This window comes from Hoplias malabaricus, chromosome 12 (genome assembly GCF_029633855.1).
Source record: "Hoplias malabaricus isolate fHopMal1 chromosome 12, fHopMal1.hap1, whole genome shotgun sequence".
In the NCBI taxonomy this organism is placed as follows: Eukaryota; Metazoa; Chordata; class Actinopteri; order Characiformes; family Erythrinidae; genus Hoplias; species Hoplias malabaricus.
The window spans coordinates 26554676-26578740 of record NC_089811.1 but is presented as its reverse complement, the minus strand read 5'-3'; the positions used below and the strand labels follow the sequence as shown (position 1 = coordinate 26578740).

General features: G+C 38.0%; 1 protein-coding gene across 1 annotated transcript in view; it reads right to left on the bottom strand.

The window, feature by feature from the left end:
• col4a1 (collagen, type IV, alpha 1) overlaps positions 1-24065 on the bottom strand; it is a 52025-nt gene that overhangs the window by 24072 nt on the left and 3888 nt on the right. The window contains exons 2-5 of the mRNA XM_066686191.1: positions 3067-3123; positions 1895-1984; positions 1650-1694; positions 1243-1287 (exon numbers count right to left, since the gene is read on the bottom strand). Of these exons, the coding sequence (XP_066542288.1) occupies positions 1243-1287; positions 1650-1694; positions 1895-1984; positions 3067-3123 (237 nt within the window). The remainder of the gene's footprint in view (positions 1-1242; positions 1288-1649; positions 1695-1894; positions 1985-3066; positions 3124-24065) is intronic.

Genomic DNA, 24065 nt, shown 5'->3' with positions numbered 1-24065 from the left:
ATGACTAGCTGAATTCTTTAAATACAGTAACAGGTAGTGTTGCTATCATACCGCTGCAGGAAATTTTCTTTTTTTAAAGTACTAAATCATGAAACAAAATGAGACATTTATATATAAGTTTGTATTAAATGAAAAAGTAAAAATAAATAAATAAACGAAAACCCATTTATTCTGTCATCGCAAGACAACCAGCTGCTGGAGGAAATGCTGTTGTGCTGCCATCTTATGGAGAGAGATTAGTCTCAAAATACTTAACAAATGCATAAATGTTAATCCACAAATTAAACACAAGTCACAAATATGTTTCACTGTTCACAAATGTATTTATTTTCACATAAAATTATAATATAGTTTTGAAACCCAAACATGTATTTATGAATGTAACTGTATTTGTACAAATTGCAGTCTGTGAGACACAGCTTGGGATGTATTCATTTGTGAACAGTGAAACATATTTGTGGCTTGTGTTTAATTTGTGGATTAACATTTACACATTTGTAAAGTATTTTGAAACTAATCTCTCTTCAAACCGTCTGCTGTATATAGGGTTCAATTAATATAAGCACCTATATTAATGTTATACTTTAGAGCAGTGCTCTAGGTTTATTTACTTTTGCAGGTAACTAGTGAATGTGAACTAATATATAACAAGGTATGCGGTGTAGTGAATGTGCTTGTGTACTTTCAGTGTTAATGTGTCTGAGTCTGGATTAGAATCAGTAACTCAGGGAGCTGCACTTTACCACTGCTCTACAGGAACTGGAGTTCTGAAAGCTGCTCCCAGCTGTTCTCTTACTGCGCTGCCCCGGCCCCCTACTGGTGGCCGGCGGTATGGCTTGACCTCTTACAAAAATGAAATTAAGATTTCAAAGCCCACTGCTCTACTACATACACTAAATACAGGTAAAGAGTTGTTTTCAAACAGAAATCACTATATTATGGGAATACATTTCCAAAAGGCCAAAAAAAGTATTTTCTTTGGTGCTTTATAGATGATCACTTATGCTTCTTAAAATACGTGAGGGTGAAATTATTTTTAAGTGTAAATGCTGTATATTAATTAAAGATATCCTACAACTGTATGTCTAAACAATGAACTATTCCTTTATTTAAGGATGTGATTTGCTTTCACAATATTATACACTACAGTCGTAATGATTAAAATAATCTGTGGATGTGGACGTGGCTATGTGGATATTGAAATCCTGCAACCATGGCACAGTCTTAATTTCTAGAACTTACAGGCAATCCAGGGTTTCCTGGGAAACCAGCCACACCAGGAGGTCCCTATAGAGAAACAACAATGAAATAAAAAAATGGTGTTACATCCAACTACAACAATTTATAAAAACATATATTTGCTAAATTCTTTGCAATTATAATAAAATCTATGGTATTCGTGGGTAAAATGTTAGCTAATGCAGAAAGATAGATGTATTAGCTGAACTAAATGTTTTAATTACCATGTTCCAGAAAAAGACAGAATAGGTTATAAACAAAAAAACAGACAATCTTTCCAGGCTGATATTTTAAACTTCAATGGAATTTTACAACCTGACTTACAATCATGGACCACTGTCCTAAACTTACATTTCTCTCTCTGTCTGAAAGTCTATAAATCATAGTTGTTAAATAATTAAATTACTTACACGAGATCCTTTTACTCCAGGAGCACCATGTTCTCCGATATCTCCCTGTGAGAGAGCACACAGTCACGGTCACACTAGTAGCTGTACTTAGTCTTAACGAACATTATAAACCTTTGATTCAGCATTAGAACCTACATTGAGATTATTAAGCAGAACAATGATTGTTATATGCAATCTATAACTATTACTATAAAAATTACTTTTTAAATTCACCATCTGTTATATTAGTATTGATTATTAAATACCTTTGGTCCCATTGGTCCTGGAGGGCCTTCATGCCCCTGCATACCTGGAAATCCCATATTGCCTTGCATACCAGGGAATCCTCTTTCACCCTGGGAGACAGAAAATTGAAATACTTAAAGACCTGACTACAGAGTGCATTTTAGACTACATCCACTCTCCTGAACTTCAGAAGACAATTCAAACTGCAATTGCACGTAGAACCCCACAGACCTTTCCATTAACATTAAATAACTTGGCTGCCTACATACTGTAGATTACATTTTTTTCTGTTTTTATGTTAATGAGAGGACTTTTTGTGCTGAAAGGAGTATGTACACACTGAAAACACACGACTTTGTGACTTGTAAAAGAGCTAGGACAATACACAAGCATAACAAACAACTAATAAAGACATTACTACAGAAATGTTAAACCATTAACCCAATAAACCTTATAAAACACTATGAACGCATAATATTTTCTTACAGTTTTACAATAGTATAATAATAGTCTGTCTATTCTTGTTTTATTCTTTTTGCCTTTATTACACTAGTGGTAATATTCAGGAGCCATTGTAATTATCAGTCACTGGTGTACGGCCCAAAGTTTTCACCAAATCCTTCATGCAACATTTTCAAAACCTCTTAAGGAATACATTTTTTTAGTGAATGTATTTTTAACCTAATCATGCACTATATTTTCATATGAAGTTTTGAGTTTATGAACTTTTAATCAAAACTGAACACAAACATCGGTTTTACAGGTGCTGAATTAATCTTTGCAAGGAGTATTTTGTTTTCTTGTTTATAGGGTATTGTTCTTACTCTACCAAAGGCTCTAGAGATTATTTATTACGGGTTATTACTAGTAGTTATTACACTTGGCAGTCAATTAAAAATTGTGCCCTTATCCTCTTACTTGGATGGGGCACTTCAAAAATCCAAATGCACCACACTGTGGAAATTATAGGATCTGGGAGTACTCAGGAAGTCTTGAGTGTAGTTGTGTCTAGTTTGAATATCCTGAATAGGAGTGTTTAGTGTTGATATTAGTATGTCCAGCATGGCCTAAATTTTACAGTGAATCATAGCAGCCTAAAGTGCAGAGAATGGCATAGCATCACATAAAATAAAAAAATTTAAAAAAGATCCAACAAAATGTATGAAATGGTTGTGATGTCAGATAAAGGTACCTTTGATCCTTTTACACCATTGCAGTCACACGCTCCACATGATGATCCTGAACAGCCCTGAAACAGAAACATAATTTGGGTTCATTATAAAAGCAATTCAATAATGCTCCACTAGGTGGTAGTAGATGCATTTTTTTACCTCAAATGCAAACTGCACTGGTTTTTGCAACTGCTTAATTTTAGAGCAGACTTTGGTAAAACAATCTTTAGACTCATAGTCAGTCTGGCTGCTATGAGTGTTATGGTTTTAAGGACAGTCTAAACAGTCATTACATTGGCTCTAAATATGCACTATGGCTATTAATCATTTAACAGAATACGCATTAATAATTTAATGCAGGGTACAGGGAGACAGCAGTCAAGCAAACTCAAAACTAATACATGAAAAAAGAGCCTTAGTCTACTATCACAACTGAATAATCAGCAATCAGGCTTCAGACTATTTTGTCTGGATCTAAATTTGGATGTCTGCATTTATTTGACCAAATAAAGCATCAAGTGATCAACAATAGGGAATAAAGGTTAGAAATGTGTACAGAGGCAGTCCCAGACTGAAAGGAGAAAATGCAAGAGTGCTGTTATGGTGTTAACACACCAGTAAATGACTTCTACACCCTAAAAGCTTAAGGCCAGCTGGGGCCAAATGTTCATCACTCTGTCACTTCCAACGCTAAATCCCCCATTCCGGTCTTCTCCAGTACTCTTGAGACCAGAGCATGGGAACAGAGCTGCTCTCCTCTTCTGTTCCATCTCTCCATTCCTCTCTATCCAAGGGCACTCATTCTTTTACTCACGTGTGAGGCAGCCAGCCAAAAGTCTGCAGCCAGAGCGCAGCAACATGGGTCAGGCTGAGATCCCCCACCTCCGCGTTTGCACCCCCCCTCTTGTTTTCTGTGTAATTGAATCAGTGTGTGGGTGCTGCTAAGGACCATGAGAACCAATTGTACTGGTCTCAACACCCCCTCTAGGTCAGTCCACACTGGCCAGCAGTGTTTACCCAGCCATGTCTGGAGAAAAAGCTGGACACTGCCTGATCACTTCCAGTACAGCACAACAGATTAAGCCTGACTTAAGTCATCTTAGCTTTCAAATATTCTAAAATGAAGGATAAATTTATCTCCTCAGACACTGCAGACTACCTATACTCAAAATGTGAACCACTTCCATATAGGTTCAACTGGAGATTCAAGTATAGTCAGCGAGGGACCCTCATAACCCCTGAGATAATGGCAATGATTTCTGTGAAAATGTTGTTGCTAGGTTTTATTGAATCACACCATGTTTCCTGTTATTCATTCATTCATTGTCTTTAACCACTTATCAAGTTTACTGTTGCGTTGGGTCCGGAGCCTACCCGGAATCACTGAGCGCAAGGCAGGAACACACCCTGGAGGGGGCACCAGTCCTTCACAGGGCAACACATACGTAAACATTTACACTAAACACACCAAATTCCTCACAGACAGTCAGCTGGAACAGGACTTGAACCCACAACCAGGTTCCTGGAGCTGTGTGACTGCGACACTAACCTGCTGCACCACCATGCCATCAATTTCCGGTCATTTTAATGATATTTCATTGTTATGTTTAGATTGGAGGGAAAATGATTAGAATCCTTACACATTAAAATATCTAATCAGTACATCTTCTCTTTAGTTTCTAAGTAGATACAGGCAAGAACGCTCTATTGTTGATAAGGACTTCAGAAGCTGAAGCTGAATTTACCTGATATGGGTAAAAAATGTTCATGTAATTTTTATCCTATTACCATGATACTAGTTACACTCATCACTATATACACAAACCTAAAAGCCTAACTAACAGTCAAAGTTTGCCACTGTGTTGTTACCATAGTTATGTATTCGAAAAATTTGACAATGGTTCTGACATACATATGCCTGGATTTCTTGAAACAAAAACCACAACATTAGCCTCCATCAATGGATTGTACATAACTGAGATAAGTTGAGCAAGCAGTAATAACCCCAGAGCTTTCAGCAATCACGCCCTATTATCTTAAATTGCTGATTTATCCCTCTCTCTCTTCAATTTCAGGTTAGACACAACACTGCAGTCAGATATGTGGAAGATCAAACATTCCTGGGTGTCCATCGCATGACTGAGGTCAAGTGGCCTCCCATCCCAGGATAACCAGGTACGCATTCACTGCCCCATTTGTACACATGTGCATGTAAGCTTTTATCACCAAGGTGTATGTTTCAGCATCCAGCTCTGTTCTCATGGCCATCTCCTAACTCAAACGCCAGCAGCAATAATCTCAGATGTGTATCTCAGAAACAGAGCAGAACAGCTTTGAAACCTCCATCTTATTTTTCCTTCCAGGCCAGTCTTGCATCCCCACAAACCCAAACATGATATGAGGAGAGAAAAAAAGCAGACCACTGATTAGAGGATAATCAGCTAATGGTTTTATATATGCACAAATATGCGAGTGATTAAGTATCTACACCATGTGAGACAGCTCTATATATAGTGTTATCAGAACTTTCTGCTGTGAAGACGATGTGGGCTTACGTGAAGCCCATCAATAACAAGAACTCACAAGTATATAAACCTTCTTCTTTGCTGGTTTTGTCTGGGGTGTCTCTGTCCTGCTCTCAAAGCAAACAATCCGTAACCATGCAAAAAAAAAAAAAAAAGAAGAAGAAGAAAAGAGGTGTGAAAATGAGGGGAAAGGAATGGAGGGACTGAATCACACAGTGTTGTTCCACTGACTCAAAGATATTCTCTCTTGTATGCTGAAGGCAAACAGGGCGATAACATGGAACATTTTAAAAAATCTCAAACTAGAAATACACAATAAAAAAGCCATATTAACTTTCAATTTTTAGTCCACAGAAAATTGTTTATAATTGATAGGTGGGGTCAGTCTGTGGATGGGAACTTGGCATGATTTATTTTGTCGAGGAATTGAATAAAAATAAAAAAACAATATATGTACGCAGTGGCAGTTTATCAAAAGGCATAAACATTTACTGTTTCCTTTGCGTGAGATCAAACTGAACTGTATTTTGTTCATTTGAAATTCAAAAAAATTAAACTAAGGGAATGGTCTGAGCTTTTGGAGGCTGTCCTATTATATATGTAATCATTTTTCAGTCTCAAATGTAAGCTGGCCACTTCCTGTATAAGGGTGTGTCCCAAAGTATGAGGTTTACTGTATTAAAATACCAAATGAATTTTCTTGATCACATGAATGATCTGTGTATTCCTATAGACGTAGGGTGTTACGCAAACACAGACTGAAAGTCTTTCTTGGGAAATGAGTGCAGATTTAATCTTAGGAAACCAATGGGGAAAAAAAGCACAATGTTCTATTAACTTAGGATCCACAGAGATGGGACAAATGCTGGATATATGAGACAGCATTTCTCATATCTACAGAGCAAAATTCTTTGGGTATAAACCAAATAAAGGCTGAGTGCAGAGGCCCAGCACTAGCACTAGTCTGGCGCAACTCTTGTAGTATTTTAGCACTGTAGAAATAAGGAGTGGCAGTACCTCAGCCCACTGAGTTCATGCGTAAGCAATACGTCATTCTGATGTCACATAATGAGAGTGTATAGACATAAAAAGTGAGAGAAGACTGATACCAGCTGTCTGCTAATGTTAACCCTTACATTCATGCTATAATAAAACACTGATAATTTACATTATGCAATAAGCAGACAAGGTCTGTTAAATGTCACATCTCTTGTAAATAACATCTATGCTGCCCAACTGTGTTAACATTCAGATGCATTCCCTGCCTGCTGAGTTTATGATTCATCTAATAAATGTAATCACAATAAGTAAACTAGAAGTATTATTTCTACAACAACCAGACAGAAGGCCTGTATTTTAAGATAGAAACATTTAACCTGCTACTGAACAACTTATTATTTTTTATGTTTGAAGTTAAAAGACTGAATAAAACCAAGTGACTTAGGAGTCCAAAGAGAAGGTGTATATAATTGGCTATTAGTCATACACAGTCAAATGATTGAGACAAATACTCTAAAAGTAAACCTGACAATTCCCCAAATTAACTGCATATTGACTGCACATAACTTTCAAATATTATTGTAAAATTAAACAGAGTGGTATGTGTAACTGTTGGTAATAATTCACCTATAAAAAAAGCTTTAGTTAATAAAAATAATGTATGACTTAATGATCAATTTAAATTACTTAGAACAAGAAAATTGTGTCTAAAACTCAGTTAACGTAATCTAAGGCTTATATCTCTAAGCTACAACAGCAGGGCCCCAGACATCATCATCTGTAGAGAAATATTCATATGCAGTCACGCTTTTTAATTCAGTGCCCAGAATTAAGCTGAATGGCTTAGTCAGACAACACATCTGCTTGTTGGACCATGAGAAAGATTCATGAATGAAATTAGTGTGAAACTGCTATTCAGTGAATTGTGAATGGCTGCTGCCTCACTAACTGAAATGCAATGAATTATTCATCACTCTTTGGCTATCACATAGTCTACCATAGTCCCATAATAGACCAAAGTCTACCAGAGTGCCACAGAAAACTTGGTTCAGAAAGTCTCTAAAATCAATCTGTCAAAAAAAAAAAAAAAAAAAAAAAAAAAACATTAAAGCAATAGAAATGTTCCTTTGGTTCTCTAAAAGAATTCTTATGATGTACTTTAAATTAAATTAGTAAGTGTGAATTAAATGTATAAAGCTTAAAGAACTTCTACATATGTAGGCATAGTGTTGAAGCTAGCAATCACTTTATTTGAACTAGTGCAGAGACTCATAGTGTTAAGACTCTGCTTCCTTTAAGGGTTGATGAAATGCCAGATTTAAGAGCTTATCATGTGCATTTCTTATCAGAAAAGAATGTGGGTTATTGTTGTTTTTGTTTTTCCAAAAACTAAAACAAAGCTCTGCCAACTGCTGAGTATCTGACCCCAGTCCCCACCACAGCAACTCTCTCCCTCTCCACCATATCTCTAAAATTCTGTAAGGGGAAGCTGAGGCGGCTTTCTGTCACTTTGAGATAGAGATGCTCTAAAGAACACTATGTGATGAATAAAGATAGGTCCAAGTCCAGTCAGATTTGCCCCTTTCTTCTGGTAAAGAGCCCTAGAGGGCAATGTGTCAGGGTTGGCTCCAAATCCGTATGTTGCTGTGGGTGCTGCTGGGTTTGGAACCTCATCTACCATTTCTTTCCATGCCTGTTGATCCATGGCAATGACTTGGCTTTGAGTTATAGGTGTTCGAAATCTTCCTTGATCTGCTTTAACCAGGTCTTTCTCAGTGCAAATCTTTGTATTGATCATTGAGGCTAGAGAAGATTACAGGATATTTGGCATGTGTTTATTCAGCAGATATGCCTGAACCACTTCAGCCTTCTCAACTGAATTACCTCCTCAATTTTCAGTTGTTCAACACAATCAGGATTTGCTTCAAAGTCTGTATTTTGGGAAACTCTCAGGATCTGTCGAAGGCATTGCACATGGAAGTCTTCAGGTTTATTTTAGTCAGACTTCAGTTGAGCCCACATTTTGGAAGCACTCAGAAGAATTGTCATAAGGAAGCCCTGAAGGGCAAAGTGAAAAACAATTAATTAAATTGGCCATCATAGAGCCAGTTTGCTCGTGTTTCAGCCATGGGCAGTTAATTGACATCGAAATCTGGAACAGCATGCAAAGTTTTAGCACCTAGCTCCTCAGATTTTCTGTCTTGTTTCAACTAACCCCTGTGGGGCAACTTTAAAAAATGCCTCCACATGCTGGTCAAAACTGGTATTCCACACTAAATGTTAAGAATTTTTTCACTGGTTCAGTTTCAATTCTGCTGAGATAAAGTAAAAACATCACAACAAAGTTTTGGCACAAGATTATAATAACAAACGTTGTCAATATTGTCAAAACAAAATAAACAGGCAGGCTTTTCACGAAGAGTCACAATGGATGAAATGCTTCAAGAGAAACTAACACAGTATGCAGACTTCACAGTCTATGAACAGTAACTCTTTATGGGTTAATGTAATAAAAATATTTATATCTTATATCTTATAATATGTCTGTGAAGAGTTTGGTGTGTTCTCTCAGTGTCCGTGTAGGTTTCCTCCAGGTGCTCCGGTTTCCATCGGTGTGAGTGAATGTTTGTGTGTGTTGCCTTGTGAAGGACTGGCGCCCCCTCCAGGGTGTGTTCCTGCATTGTGCAGAGTGATTCCAGGTAGTTTTCCGGACCCACGGCAAACCTGAACTGTATAAGCGGTTACAGACAATGAATGAATGAAAACAGAAGTGTTATGTAGCATCTGGAAATGAGTTAAAAAGCTGTTTGCATGAAGTGGACAAAAGGACTTTTAGTGTAGGCCTTTCCAGTCAACCTCAGTTACTACAATATCCACAACTGCAGTTTCAACTCACTCTTCCTTCAAAGCTATAGCTGAATTATTGGACATTTTCATAGTGTTAGACTGAAATAATGAAATAACACTATTCATATAAGGCTTAGAATGGTCCTGTAAATCCTCTGAGTATGGAAAAACTATTTCCACCATGAATCATGTTGCACTCTTAGTAGCTATATTAAATATATATAGTGTACTTTAATAGAGCAGTAAAAGTTATATTCCCTGACCTAATTATGAGCAACTCATGTCACTAAAACACAATCCATAACTTCCATGTGAGGACAATTAGGAGGGCTTTAAAACAGGCCATTTCCAGAGCTCCATTACCTCTAAGAGTATTCTAGGTGCATGACAAGCATGTGGTATACTTACTGACTGAGACAGCAGGACACAAACAGAGAGCGAAGCTCCAGTTAAAGTTTAAACTCCTTGAAAATAGGCCAGGCTCCTAATTTGGACAAGTAGATGTCTGGGGTGTTAATGACCATCGGAGTAGTGTGAAATGGAGTGTGTCGTTCAAAAGAAGTGTGCCGAGATGTCAAGACCATCACTTCCTTATGTCTACATTGTCCAGCAAAAGTTTGGTGTCACCTACTTTTCACAAAGTATTTCCCACTCTATGAAGAGTATATCTAATGTGAGACAATCAAATGATTTTTTCAGGTTTCTTTAGATTTTACTGACACCGTAACAGGGTTTTAATATGTTTAGCTTTATTAAATACACTATCTGACCAAATTAACAACGTTCCTAGGTAGTTTCTGTGATGCAATAACAGCTGGTGCTCTTCTGAGAAGACTTTATACTACGTTAGAAAACTTTTGTGAATATCTGAGAGCATCAGCCATAAGAGCATTAGGTACATCAGGTACTGATGTTACAGTAGTTCTGCACGGCAAAATCCATATCAAAGAAATTGTATGTTGCACCATCACTCCAGCGAACAGCGCACTCCCAACTGCTCAGGTTCAGGACATCTGGCATCCTTTCGACAGGAAGCACAAATTTCCTACCAAAGTAATAGTGACTCATTTCTATGGCACTTCTTAGTGTCTTAATAGTTGTCAAAAGAGACTCTAAAGTGGAGCCAAGTAAAGCAGGGCAGTGGAAAATTTAACCAAAGCAGGATAATAGAAGGAAACATGAGGAAACTTAGCCTGCAGTATGGGGGAACCATTTCCATTTTGGATAAAGTCATTGTCCTTTATCCTGAGCATTATTGCAATACTGTTAGCTGACATCTGTGCACATCTGGGCTGTAGTCTGTTCTCTGCATTAAAGACACATGGTGAGATATAGCCTTTCTCACAGTTCTTGCCAGCATGTATGGGATCAAGCTGTTCCATTTTGTTACAATGTACACACTGAGAATGCATGGGTCATCAGCTATGTTTTCCACAGTGCCTTAAAGCTCCCTATTAAATATGAAACAAAAACTATGAAATATGCACAATATAATGATATTTAAAAAAAAGCAGGTTGACAGACTCAGTGGATTTAGATCTAAACAAACTGGCACAGATGTGATGCTTTCAGCAAACACTCACAGTATCACAGTGCTTTTATATAACCCATAAATAAGAGTATTAAGCTCTTAAATCACTAAGAGCTGCCTGGGGGTCCAGGCTTCTTTCATCATTCATATCACTTATGAACATATCAGTTACTTTCAAGTAGTTTCCTGTGGTTTGTGGTTCTGTGGTTTCATTCCTGCACAACTGACCTCACTGACCACAGCTGCATAAAAGATCTACATCAGTAAAATTACAGCAGCTTTCATTGTGCACTGGTCTTATGCCAGAAAAGCTGAATTAAAATTCGATCTGTAAACATTCTAAATATGTATAACAAACCATCAGATACCAAAACAATTGATAAACCAGTCACACACCCAGCTCACAAAACTGAAGCATTTTTTCTATCTTCTCGTCTGGTCTGAAGGAGGAAAACAAGGCCATATAAGATGGCTGTAGATGGCAGGGCTGAATTATAAACTCAAACATGCTTTTAATTTGCATTGCATAGCTATAACAAATTCTTCCTCCTCATTTAACTAATCCATAGCTGTGAACACACACACATACACATGGAGCAGTGGGAGGCCATCTTATTGCTGGGAGCATTTGGAATTTAGGTCCTGCTAACACAACAAAATACAACAAATTGCATATGTTTTATTCCTTAATGTACTTTACACTACAATGCACTAAACTACAACCACATATTATTCTGCCCCAGCATCCCACCTTTGGTCTTGGTCTGGACAGAGGATCACCTCTATATCACATACTAGATTATTCCCCCTTGCCAAGCATAAGGGGAAAAATCCCATTACATACCTGACCCACCCCTGGCACCCATCAACTGAATTGACTATTGTCTCCATGCCCTCTCCTTTCCTCTTCCTTTTCTCACTCCTCCTCCTCCTCTTCCTCCTCTCTTGTCTGCTCTTCCTCCTCCTACTTCTCTTCCTCTCTGGTGTACTTGACCTCTTCCTTCAGGCCTCGCTGGATCCATTGTACCAAAAATGAGTGAACTGAGTAGGGGCCCTTTTATCTATCTGTTGAAAGTTCTGATGGAAGTGTGTTTAAATTTAGCCCGTAGTGTTTCCATCTAGGTAAGTATGTGCTAATAGGGCTCAAGCTGTGCTGATCAGAGCAAAAAAATAAGGAATGCTAGTAGTGTGTTAATGTGACCACATGGTGTGGGCAAAGAGAAATTAAGGGATTTGTGTTGGGTTTTGCAGTGACAATTTAGCAAATCTGAATCATTTGTCAAAACAGGGGAATATGCTTTATAGTTTAGAGAAATGTGTGCGTTTTTTGATAAATGGCATTGGGGTTTGTAATCTGTTCTTTGCTATTAGCATTGATTTCCCCATTTAAAACTTTGTATGCAACTGTTAAAATAACCATAGTCAATTAACACATGTAGTTGATTTTCTAAGCGCAAGTAAGTACACATCTCTACAGAGTAAAATTAATCATGGCATCTTTAATTTCTGAAAGTACAAGAGGATGTGCCATATTTTCATTTAGAAAAATGGCTAAACATTTTTGATCATAAATAAAAAGGCAGAACTGGATATTGTAAAACTGCATTATTTTAAACTGAGATTTCAATGTTTAAAACAACGGTTCAGCTGCATTAGAGGATCTCTAAACAGCATATACATGGCACACACACACATCAGTACTTTATTTGGCTTTAACATTCATTATCAGTAACCGCTTATCCAGTTCAGGGTCACGGTGGGTCCAGAGCCTACCTGGAATCATTGGGTGCAAGGCGGGAATACACCCTGGAGGGGCGCCAGTCCTTCACAGGGCAACACACACTCACACCTATGGACACTTTTGAGTCACCAATCCACCTACCAACGTATGTTTTTGGACTGTTGGAGGAAACCCACACAGATACAGGGAGAACACACCAAACTCCTCACAGACAGTCACCCGGAGCGGGAATTGAACCCATAACCTCCAGGTCCCTGGAGCTGTGTGACTGCGACACTACCTGCTGCACCACCGTGCCGCCCGGCTTTAACATATCACAAAAAATATCATATTATACCATACTGAAATTTTCAGATGAAGAAAATGTCTTTCCATCTTGTCTTTAACCTTATCATTGATGCTTAAGTAACATATATAATGTGTACTATTGGCATTCATACAAACAAACATCCTCCTGAATACTTCAAATCAGCTCTAGATTATGTATAATAACCAACACAGTGTAAAAACCATGTAGAGTTATGCTGTTTTATTTAAGTCAGTGGTTCTCAAAATGTTCAAACCAAGTACCACCCCATTACCAAACCAAAACCCCCAAGTACCACCTATAAGCCATATCACAGAAACAAACACACGCACACAATACTTGTACACAATATGCATTAAACACTTACCATTTTACAGACAGTGAGCTTTAAACAGAGATCTGGCTCAGCATTCATAAATGCATAACATTTTCAGAAGTCATCTGGTGTACCACCTCAGGATGCTTCGTGTATCACCCGTGCTATGTGTACCACAGTTTGAGATCCACTGACAAAAATCTATAATGCTCAGCACACACACAACCATTGATAGGTCTGTCACCACAGATAAATATGCAATAAATGATATTATATAATGATAATATAATCTTATTAAAGAGCAATGAACTTACATACAAAACAAAAACATACGAATAATATTCAGACATTTGATTTGGAATATCATTTTTTTTAAATATCCTAAAAATATAAAACATATATATATACATATATATATATATAATCACTGTTTTTAAAATGGCTCCAGAACAGAGAATACCAGAGAACAGAACATAGTGAGCAGCTAAATGATTGGTGACATTCAATGTTATGTAAACAAGTATGCCAATAAACACACTGCGCAATACTGAGGTCAAGAGAAATGATTGAGGTAAAGTCTATTTATTGTATGATAATCAATAATGTGAATATTGTGACAGGCCTAACCATTGTAGGCATAAATACATAATACGTGTCAAACAAATAAACAAACAGAATAATGAATGAGACATGAGGCAAACAGTAATCAAATAATGTGTGCTAAAGAGAGACTGAGGATGTGTGAAGAGACATTTTTTTTATTATTATTGTATTATTATGTTTTTTGTATCAGCGTTTGGTAGAAGCCATGGTTATGAGGCAAGACTTTTCAATTTTCCTCTGCAGAGGCAGCATTTCTACCCAGAGCAGCATGTCCATGTTAGATGGAAAACAGCAGGCATTCATAACTATAGCAGAAATATTTATCATTCTTTTAATCTGTTCCAAATGCCCCTGTCATGAGCACTTCAGCCGCAAGCACGAAAACACATCTACAACACTGTTTAAAGTCAAGGGAAAGAAAGGATGTAATTATATCCATTCAGCACTTCTTTCCTTTTCCCACACCAAGCATTGATAATGTCATGTGCCCACATGGAGAAGGAAAGTAATCTCTGGGGTGCCTTGGTTCTTTACTGTTTACTGTGGTAAACCATAAACCAGGGGGAGCGTGTTTAAGAACAGGCTGACAGGAAAATAAAAGAGATTTATTAATGAAACATATTGCACCAGAATGTGACTGTATATATTCGCAATTGGAATGTTAGAAACACGATCAACACACACATAAACATTCACACAAGCTAAGAAGGTCTTTAACATATCACATTGCATGAGGAATTGCTCAGACATGCTAAGGCTAAAAGGTCAATGGCTACCAGGAGAGGAATTCTAGAATTTTCCAAATATAAATTGATCCAATTTCCGTAAAAATGGGAAACTGAGGAAACAGAAATTCCCAGACATACTTATATGTTTGTGTGTGAGAGTTAGGGGTGAGTTTGTGTGTGTGTGTGTGTGTGTGTGTGTGTGTGTGTGTGTGTGATGTTTTACTTTTTCAGAAAGCAAAATGGCAGGCAGCCTGACAAACAACATTTCCATTTTAGAAATAAATCTTTCAGTAGGATGTTTTTCTAAATTTGAATTTTAGAAACTTTTGCTTTATACTGATATTTTGTTGGGATTATCCTAAAAACTTCACTAGATTCTTTGTTTGACTTGCACTGTGTTCTTGTGTTGCCTGTTTCATTTTCTCAGAAATGGCTCCTTAAGAGCTACACATCCTTTCAGACACTCAGCACTGAAGGACAACTGAAGAACAGACAAAAACACCTGTGGAATCTGAAGGAAGAGAATAGCTCAGTTTACTTCAAAGATAAAATCTCTGTAAAAAATGAAAACTTTATGTGCTCATTATCTAATGGTGCTCTGCCAAATTGTGAGAAGTCTGTTAGGCAGTAGCTATGATGGTAGCTAAGTGAGAGAGACAGCTTTGCGCCCTCTCACTCACCCTGCTGGGCTAATGATGAGAAGAGAGGCTAAACACAGCAAATGGAAACACAAATTGACCATATCATGACCCAATTAGGCCATAATCCAAAGCACTAAAGCAGTGACAAGGGCCCATATGCTGTCGGCGCGGTGGGTAGTGGTGCTCCAGACACTGATAAGGGTTATTGAGAGCCTTAGGGAGTCAAGAATATCTTCAGGCTAAGTGGAAGCTAGCCATAGAGTTTAAAATAGTGAGAGAAAATAAATCAATCCATCACAACTTTAAGAATCATAGAATATATGCTAACAGTTCTGTGCCAACACTTGTATATATATATATATAGATATATATATATATATTTTTTTTTTTTTTTTTTTTTAACAGCCTCTCATTCCAGAGGAGTCTGGTGGTCAGCTGTCATATAAAACCTTGGCAGCTTCTCGAGATTTGTTTATCCAACACCTCTCTGATCTATCCACAGATTCAGCTGCTCATGCATGCCACCACAGTAAACCCTTACCCTCCAGTTTCTTCACTGTTGTGCATTTATTTGTTTTTGGACCTGTGATTCAGAAACAGGCCTGAAAATCTGTTTTACTTGACCCTGTCTGGTCTTGATGGCTCCCACCTTCACATTGCTATTTCTAGCACCTGCATTTTCAAGGTCAACCCGACACACATTTTGGGTCTTTTGCCATTAAGGCATTCCTGCAACTCCCACAACCACACACACACACAAACACACCTATTTTACACTCCCCCACCCCATTAAGATTGCCCACCAGACTGACCAAATGGTTAATGCCTTACACCACCTGAAGAGGGAACAACAGCATAAAGAATTTGTCACATATTTAAGAATGCACAACATTTTTATACACCTTTAATTGGGCGAAGTGCCCACGGAATACTCCAGCATTTTCCTATCTCATCTAATCTTTTGCAAAAAGTCACTTAGAGAACCTTTTCTATATTAAAATCTATACCTTACTGATACTTTTATGAGAACAGAAAAATCAGGGCAGCCATTTGGCTTTTATTACAAGTATGCTTTTAGGCAAAGCAGTGTCAGTTTTGTACAGATATGTCAATATTATTGCCCTGGGTAGTAATGCAATACATCCCCACCATACGTATATTTAAGCTACATTTTCAACAAATTGTACTTTTAAGAGTCACTTTATCTTGAGCACTTACATTTACAATACATTTACATTAACGGTTACATTTATCTGTGTTCCTCTCATATCATTTGCCAGTGTTTGTAAATGGGTAAAATTAAAATGTCTTGGTCTGGTATGCTAGTCTTTCTCTTTCTCTTTGCTCATAGCTTCTGGAGTTGTTTTAGACAATGAAGAGAACCCCAAAGCATGAGTATGAACCAAGATGAGGATATTGCCCTATTCCATAGGATATTGATTTCTGATCACGTAAGGTGAAAAATGATTTAAAAATGAGTTTCTGTGGTAATTCAAACAGTGAATAAAAACTTACACACAAGTTAAACTTCAGCCATGTACAAACAACAGTCATTTTTTTTCCCCTCAAACATACCTCTCCACATTTAAGACACTGAGCTTCTGAATGTAAACAACCAGAGAGAACTGTGTTTCCCCACAGTTATACACAGTCCCTTTTAATTTAATGTTCTCTGTTCATAATTTTCAGTTGTAAAATTTATTTCATACTATTTTGGGTGTTTGTGTACATGTTCAGGCTGTGATACTGCAGCTCTAGATTCTTTTTCTTATGAAGTAAAAAAATCAAGTTTAAATCACCTACAATGTATTCTCTACATGGGCAGTAAAATGCAAGAACATGAAACACACTCAAGCAAAATTACAGCTTTGTGTTCTGTAGTAGTGCAATTCACCAGACTCTAACAACACTATGATCACTAAAAATGAATGAAAGACTGGAGTGTTTACAAGACAGAACATACGGCATAAAATGTTCTGAGCTCCTCTAAAGTGTTGTGCTTTATAGTTTATAAGAGCAAGGCACATTTTGGAACACCTTAAAATAGATTTGTTGTCCAGATCAAGCCCAGGGAGGTTTTGCATCTGTCTTGTTTCTCTTCTGAACAAATAGGGTATTGAGCAGTGCAGAGGAGGAGGGAGAGAAGAATGAGGCTGTGCTCTGTTTTCCCTGAGAAGGTTCCAGATACCAATAAGGCACTTATAACGCCTCACGTGCGTCCAGCAGGCATGTGAAGTGCTGCTGGTGTTCTGTTTCTCTAGCACAGAAAGAAAGTTGATGATAATAGGCAAAGGCCTGTTTGTAATAGTGGTGGATATAATAGCTATACCATAACACACAGGTGCACAAGTTAAGGTGGCAAATAAAAACCAACTTGAGTAAAACAGTACAGCATTAAAAGTTAAAAATACCACTCATATTGAGAAGCTTATAGAACTAATTTGGTACTTCTCAGTAAGTTTGCCCTGTTTATCTTTTTTTAAAAATGTGCATAATTAAGCAGCAGTTTGGAAAGTTGGTAATTAGTAGATTATTTAATGTTCAACAGAAAAATAACTTTCACTAAAATCTAAATAGGGTGGCACAGTGGTGCAGCAGGTAGTGTCGCAGTCACACAGCTCCAGGGGCCTGGAGGTCGTGGGTTGGATTCCTGCTCCAGGTGACTGTCTGTGAGGAGTGTGGTGTGTTCTCCCCGTGTCTGCGTGGGTTTCCTCCGGGTGCTCCGGTTTCCTCCCACAGTCCAAAAACACATGTTGGTAGGTGGATTGGCGACTCCAAAGTGTGTGTGTGTGTGTGTGTTTGTGTGTGTGTGTGTGTGTGTGTGTGTGTGTGTGTGTGTGTGTGTGTGTGCATGTGTGTGTGTTGCCCTGTGAAGGACTAGTGCCCCTTCCAGGGTGTATTCCTGCCTTGCGCCCAATGATTCCAGGTAGGCTCTGGACCCACCACCCTCGACTCTGAATTAGATAAGCACTTACAGATAATGAATGAATGAATAAAATCTAAATATATCTTTAAATGTTTGATTATTAGTAAGAAATTAGTAAGAAAATGTCTATATTTAGTAAGGTCAGATGATGATTTTAGATTATTAGTTTCACAAATAGATCACAAATGCTACTCCAAACAATTTATAAGATGTTGCATCAGAAAAATTCCACTGCTCTTTTGTGAGTATATACCCCTTTAGCTGACACACGACATTGGACACAGGGACATTAGGCTCATCAAATGTATTATGTACATGTGTTTAAATATATTTGACTAAACTAAATGCAAATAGTGTGCATGTTCCTCAGTATTCTCTAATGGTTTGTGTTAGGAAACATCTCAAATTCAGAAAACATCTGTTGCACTCAAGAAGCGCTTACAAAACCTCTCTCCATCTGTCTCTACTCCTATTTCTTCATTTCTCTCTCATCACTAGCACTAACAAAGGCCTGAAAATTCCACTGTTCTCTCATTGAAACACTCCTTGGAGACACACTGAGACCACAAAGGAGCAAAATGTCCAGTTACGGTATTTGTTTTTACTATATGTCAGTCCAAGTATAGATTAATAACAACAGCAGGACAGGCAAGCTAAACTTGGATTAAGCACTTCAGTCAGATATGAAGATCATCTCTCAGCGTCATCTAGCATAGACTCACAATAGAGCCACGTGCAGTAGTGACTCATTCCCAGACAGGAAGCCTCTGCCCATGATATCCCAAACAGGACAAACGGATACAGATGAAACCTCAGGTCCTTCAATTTTTGGAACATAAACGGTTATATTTAGAAGTGTTCATCACACAGGCCACAGGTTGCTTGAATGTAAAAGCATCTGTGTCTGGCACGTCTTCAGTCTGATACAGGTCTGGCTGATACAAACTCCCGGTAAGGAAGCCAGACTGGCAGATGATGACATGCCTGAATACCACAGCTTGTTAAAGGCTCCTGAGAGGGTAATAAGGTGAGTAAAGAGAGGTTCTTCCTCCAGAACGAAACCGTATCCATTGCACTCTTTTCTGAATATAATTTGAACAATGCGCAATTCTGCAAATGACCAAAACATATACAAATATACATGCATAATTTTACATGTGTGAACAGCCACTAGTGTAGCATTGTGGCACTATAGGTAGTGTTGTCTCCACCCAGCTCTGCAATCCTGACAGTGTGGGTTCAATCCCCACTTTGTGAAGAGTTCTATGTGCTCTCCCTGTGTCTATGTGGGTTTCCTCCAGGGGCTTGGTTTCTTCCCACAATTCAAACACAAATGTTTATAGGAGGTTTGGCTGTGCAACAGTGTTAATAATTGTGAGTGTGAATGACCGAGAGTGTGATGCACACCATACTCCTCACAGACAGTCACCTGGAGAACCCTACCTTTTGCACAACTGTGCCACCCTCACGATGAAGCAGTTACCGAAAATGAATGAATGAATTAATGAACAAACAAACAGCCACAAAAACAACAAGTACAAGTCTCACAAGTACAAATGTCCTCTACATGAGTAAAAGCATAGGTATCTGGGTCTACTTGTACAGTATATGTACAAAAAGTACAAAAAGTCACCTAAACTGTAAAGTGTTCATTTCAACACATCCTCAGCTTCATATTTTGTTTAAAAAGGGAAAAAAAACCACGTCATATGGCCACATTTTTTGTTTATCTGATCAAGTATTTAGTGAGCTAATAATGCTGTGTTACGCCATCAATGTGATAAACACAGCTTCTGCCAACTGTTGAGTGTGGAACAAATAAATTCAGCAGTCAAGGCCATATCCACAGAGGGAATACAGCCCTTCAAGGAGGAAAGAAAAGCTGTTCTGGAATCTGATCGGTGGGTCTCCCACACATAACTCAAAATCTAACCAAACGTCATGGGTTCGTCCTGGTGTTTATTATTTTATTCAGTGTAAAAGGCACGCTTGCATTTTCCCGCATCTTTCTGCTGACTCCACACCCACTTCACATACTTTGATTAAGATACAGAATGAGGGAAAAAAATAAATAAAAAAACAAAATTATAAAAAAATTCATACTGATTTATGATTGTGAATATCTGCACTCAATGCCCCGGTTTCATTTGTTACAAGGACTTTTGTTGAGACCAAGAATGAACAAGCTCCATGGCCTATCAAACAATAGCAGGATCAGGCTGTATATGAAACATGGCATTCAGAATTGAGCTTCTGTAAGCAACAATGGAAATCTGTTCCTGTAGGAATTGCATGGAGGACTCTAAAGCCTTCTTATGCATTTCCTCTTCATGAAAGAAAGATACATTCACAGCAGTAGGAGTGGGTGGCATAGCAAGAATATAACAAGCATGGCATTTGAAGTCAATTTCACCATGTTATATTTCATTTTTATTATCTGCAGTTAAATTAAGTCAAATTTGCAAAGAAAGATAAATCATTTTTAAAAGCTGAACTTTCCACATATGGCATAATCACTTGGCCAGAATTGTCCACACCAGTCTAATTTATATGACATGGGATAGTGATGGACTGAACACACACTTTATTTACAACTTGTTTTGATATCCACAAATCCAGCTGTACAAACAAACCTACAGAAAACACTAACTGTGCTCAGCTGCTCTGAATTCATGCTGAGAGATCAAGAAGACCATGTGTCTTAAAGTGAAAAAGATAAGGTTTAGGGGAACCAGGTGCAATATAAAATAACCAATCTGAAGAACTGCTTTTGTTTCCTTAATGCAGTTTCAATGTATAGTTTTTGTTGTGCTATTGCTAGGTTTTTTTCTAAATTCATAAAACATATCAAAGGTAGCTTTTTGAACTCTGGAAAAAAATTGAGTTTCTTACTGAGAATTACAATTTAGATGTTCATTCATGTAGGATATTGATAAATCTCTAACTTGTATTGCATGCCTATAGCAATGTGTAGCTAATGGCCTCTTAATTTGCAACTGTCCAGTGGTATCCATTAGAAAATGTTTAAGTGTTCTGATTTCCTATTGTTGAAAAGGCTGTATCAAAACAAAAGGATGTATCGAATGAATTTGGATTTACTTGCACTCAAAGACACCAGCAATAGACAGCAATCCTGTTCCCAAACATCTGAGTCATTCAAATGTCAGGCAAGTCATTCCACTGCCAAAACAGTCCTCCCCATGTGGTCAATTTAGATTGTAACCATGACAGTATTAAACAGAGCCACTGGGTTTGTTTTAGCAGCAAGATCAGATATCCAATACATTTTGCCCATGTAAGCACATGAATACATCCTCCTTTGAATTACTGAAGCATAATGTCATTGTTCAATTAAAAACATGTATCTCCAGTTTGGTGGATTTTTAATTTTCTACATCACTTGAACTGCTGCTGTCCTTCACATTGTGTAAACCCTTCATGATAAATGGAGCAAAAATATGCTCCAAGATTATCTGCAATAAATTTTCTTTTACATTGACTTCTATCGAATGTTCTCTCTTAGTCTTTCACTGTTATGAATTTGTCACCTCAGCATAGGTCACCCTGTTAGAGCTCATTAGACTAGAGGGCAACAGGCAAGCTCAAGGCAAGAGCAAGCGCTCTTCTCCATTTTCTAGTGTGAACATATTTCACCTTTGATTGACAGGGCAGATGGAGGGTCCATGAAGGATGTGAGCTGTTACACAGGCTCAGTGCCAGTGAGCGAAACCAAATGATTTGCTATGGGTATCTCCCAGGCTCCGGCCATCGTTCCAGCTCAGAGACCAGACAGGATTAATTATTGCTGTGAAAATATGGAAGTGGATTTTTTTCAGGCCGCTGGTACAACTGAATATTTTCTACTGCCAATGTCTTCTAGTCAGATTAGGTTCCGTATCTGTGTCAATCCTTTCCTTTCCCTGCAGTTGTCAATATATCGGTATGTGACCCTTCTGAAATATCACAGAGAACTGCTTCTACACATGTTTGATACTATAAGATATCACAAAATCCTTCTAACAATTCTATAAACAATTTCAGTTCCCTAACGATCTTTATAATGGATGGTTGTTTAAAAACAACAAAAAAGGACTCAAATGCGTCTTTAGAAAACCACTTGTGAACAGTGGTCACCAACCCTCAACTTGAGTTTATTTCCAAATTTCATTGAACATATTCTTACCTCCACTCCTTACCTGGCACTAATTCATTTGATCCAGCCCATCAAGGACTCCTGAAGAAGTTAGGAGGATGTTGTATTGGGGTTGGGAATAGGCCTGTTTCATGATTATCAAACATTAGCTGAATGTCAATTCCTCAGTTACACATACAATACTTGTTATGTATAGCAAGTCAGTTACTAACATTTTCAGAATTATTATTAATGTATTTACCTCAACCTGATGCGTCTAAGCCACACTCAAGTTGCTTTCATAAATATTAACAGATGTTTAAAATAACTACAGTCAGCTTTAATAAACACAATCAACTACTAAAAGCTCTCCTGGTTTATGTGAATGAATGTCTGTATGTGTGTATGCCCATATATGGATTGGCACTCTACCCTGGGTGTGCCCGATGCAGACCTCCAGGTGGACACTCTTTCCTGGTTGAAAGCATGCTGTGCTCATTTGGCTTCCCTTCAGTGTGTGTGAGGATCGAATGTTGAATGGAATGGCATTCTGTGCAGTGTTGATTGTAAAGTACCCCTGGGTCTCTAGAAATATGCTATATAAGTTTAACTATAAATAAACAAATAAAATAAATAGACTATACATGAAGGTGGTCACTGCTGATCCCTGGCTTCCATCTCTTTGGTTACATTTGTCTGTCAGAGGCTTAGTTACTTATAATAGAGTTTCTCCCTCACAACCAGACATTCTCCTTTTTAGTCACTTTCTACAAAAGAAAGGACATAAAACCAAAAGTACTAAAGTGCCCCTCCATGCCTGATGTCTGATAAAGCGAAACCCTTCCTCCAAAGTCTTTCATGAAACAGTGGAAAACAGACTAAAACATTGTTTTGGAGCAGCCATAACAAAGCACTGTATCCCATAGAGAGTGAATGGTCACTAAATACCCCTTCAAACATAATCTTCTTTGTGCTGAACACAGGTGTCACGTGAGACACATCAGCTATACTCCTTGGGTAGTGAACCAGTGGGTTAAGACTATCGAGACAAAATGGCACTCTTTCCTAGGACCACCCAGAATGTTTACATGCAGATGTTCCTACACATATAGACACACAACCAAGTGCAGCTTGAAGGACCAACCTACAATCTCTCTATAAAATATTGATATTATCTCAGTAATCCCAATGCACTCTGGCAGTTAACTTCAACTTCTACTATCTGTTCACAGCAACACCATTGTTAGTACCTGTTTAATAAGTTTTTGATAAAGAGCTTGTATTCAGATAACAAATGGCCGTTATCATAAAGAGTCTTCCACAAACAGACACTTTTGCAGTCAATGGGATGATGCACCATGTATTTGACTACTGAGTACTGAGCACGTGTAATAGCCGGATTAGTATTGATTTACGACAAATCCTTATCACACTATCTACCATTTCATTCCCAGAAAGAGAGAGAGAGAAGGAAGGGAGGCAAAAGAACAAAGAATGATGAAGATAAACAGTAGTTCCTGTTGCTTTCTCCACTGTGGCCTTCTATCATTCCTCCCCTGAGAAAACGCAGAACATTATGATCTGTGCAGGAAGGTTCCGTATATAAGAGTGGGGAAGTCTATCATGTTTTCCCTCCTCTATCTGTCCTGCAAACTCCCACTCACACACATACCCTCAGCACATCTCCTCCAGGAATCTGACAGATAATCACCCAAATGAAGCC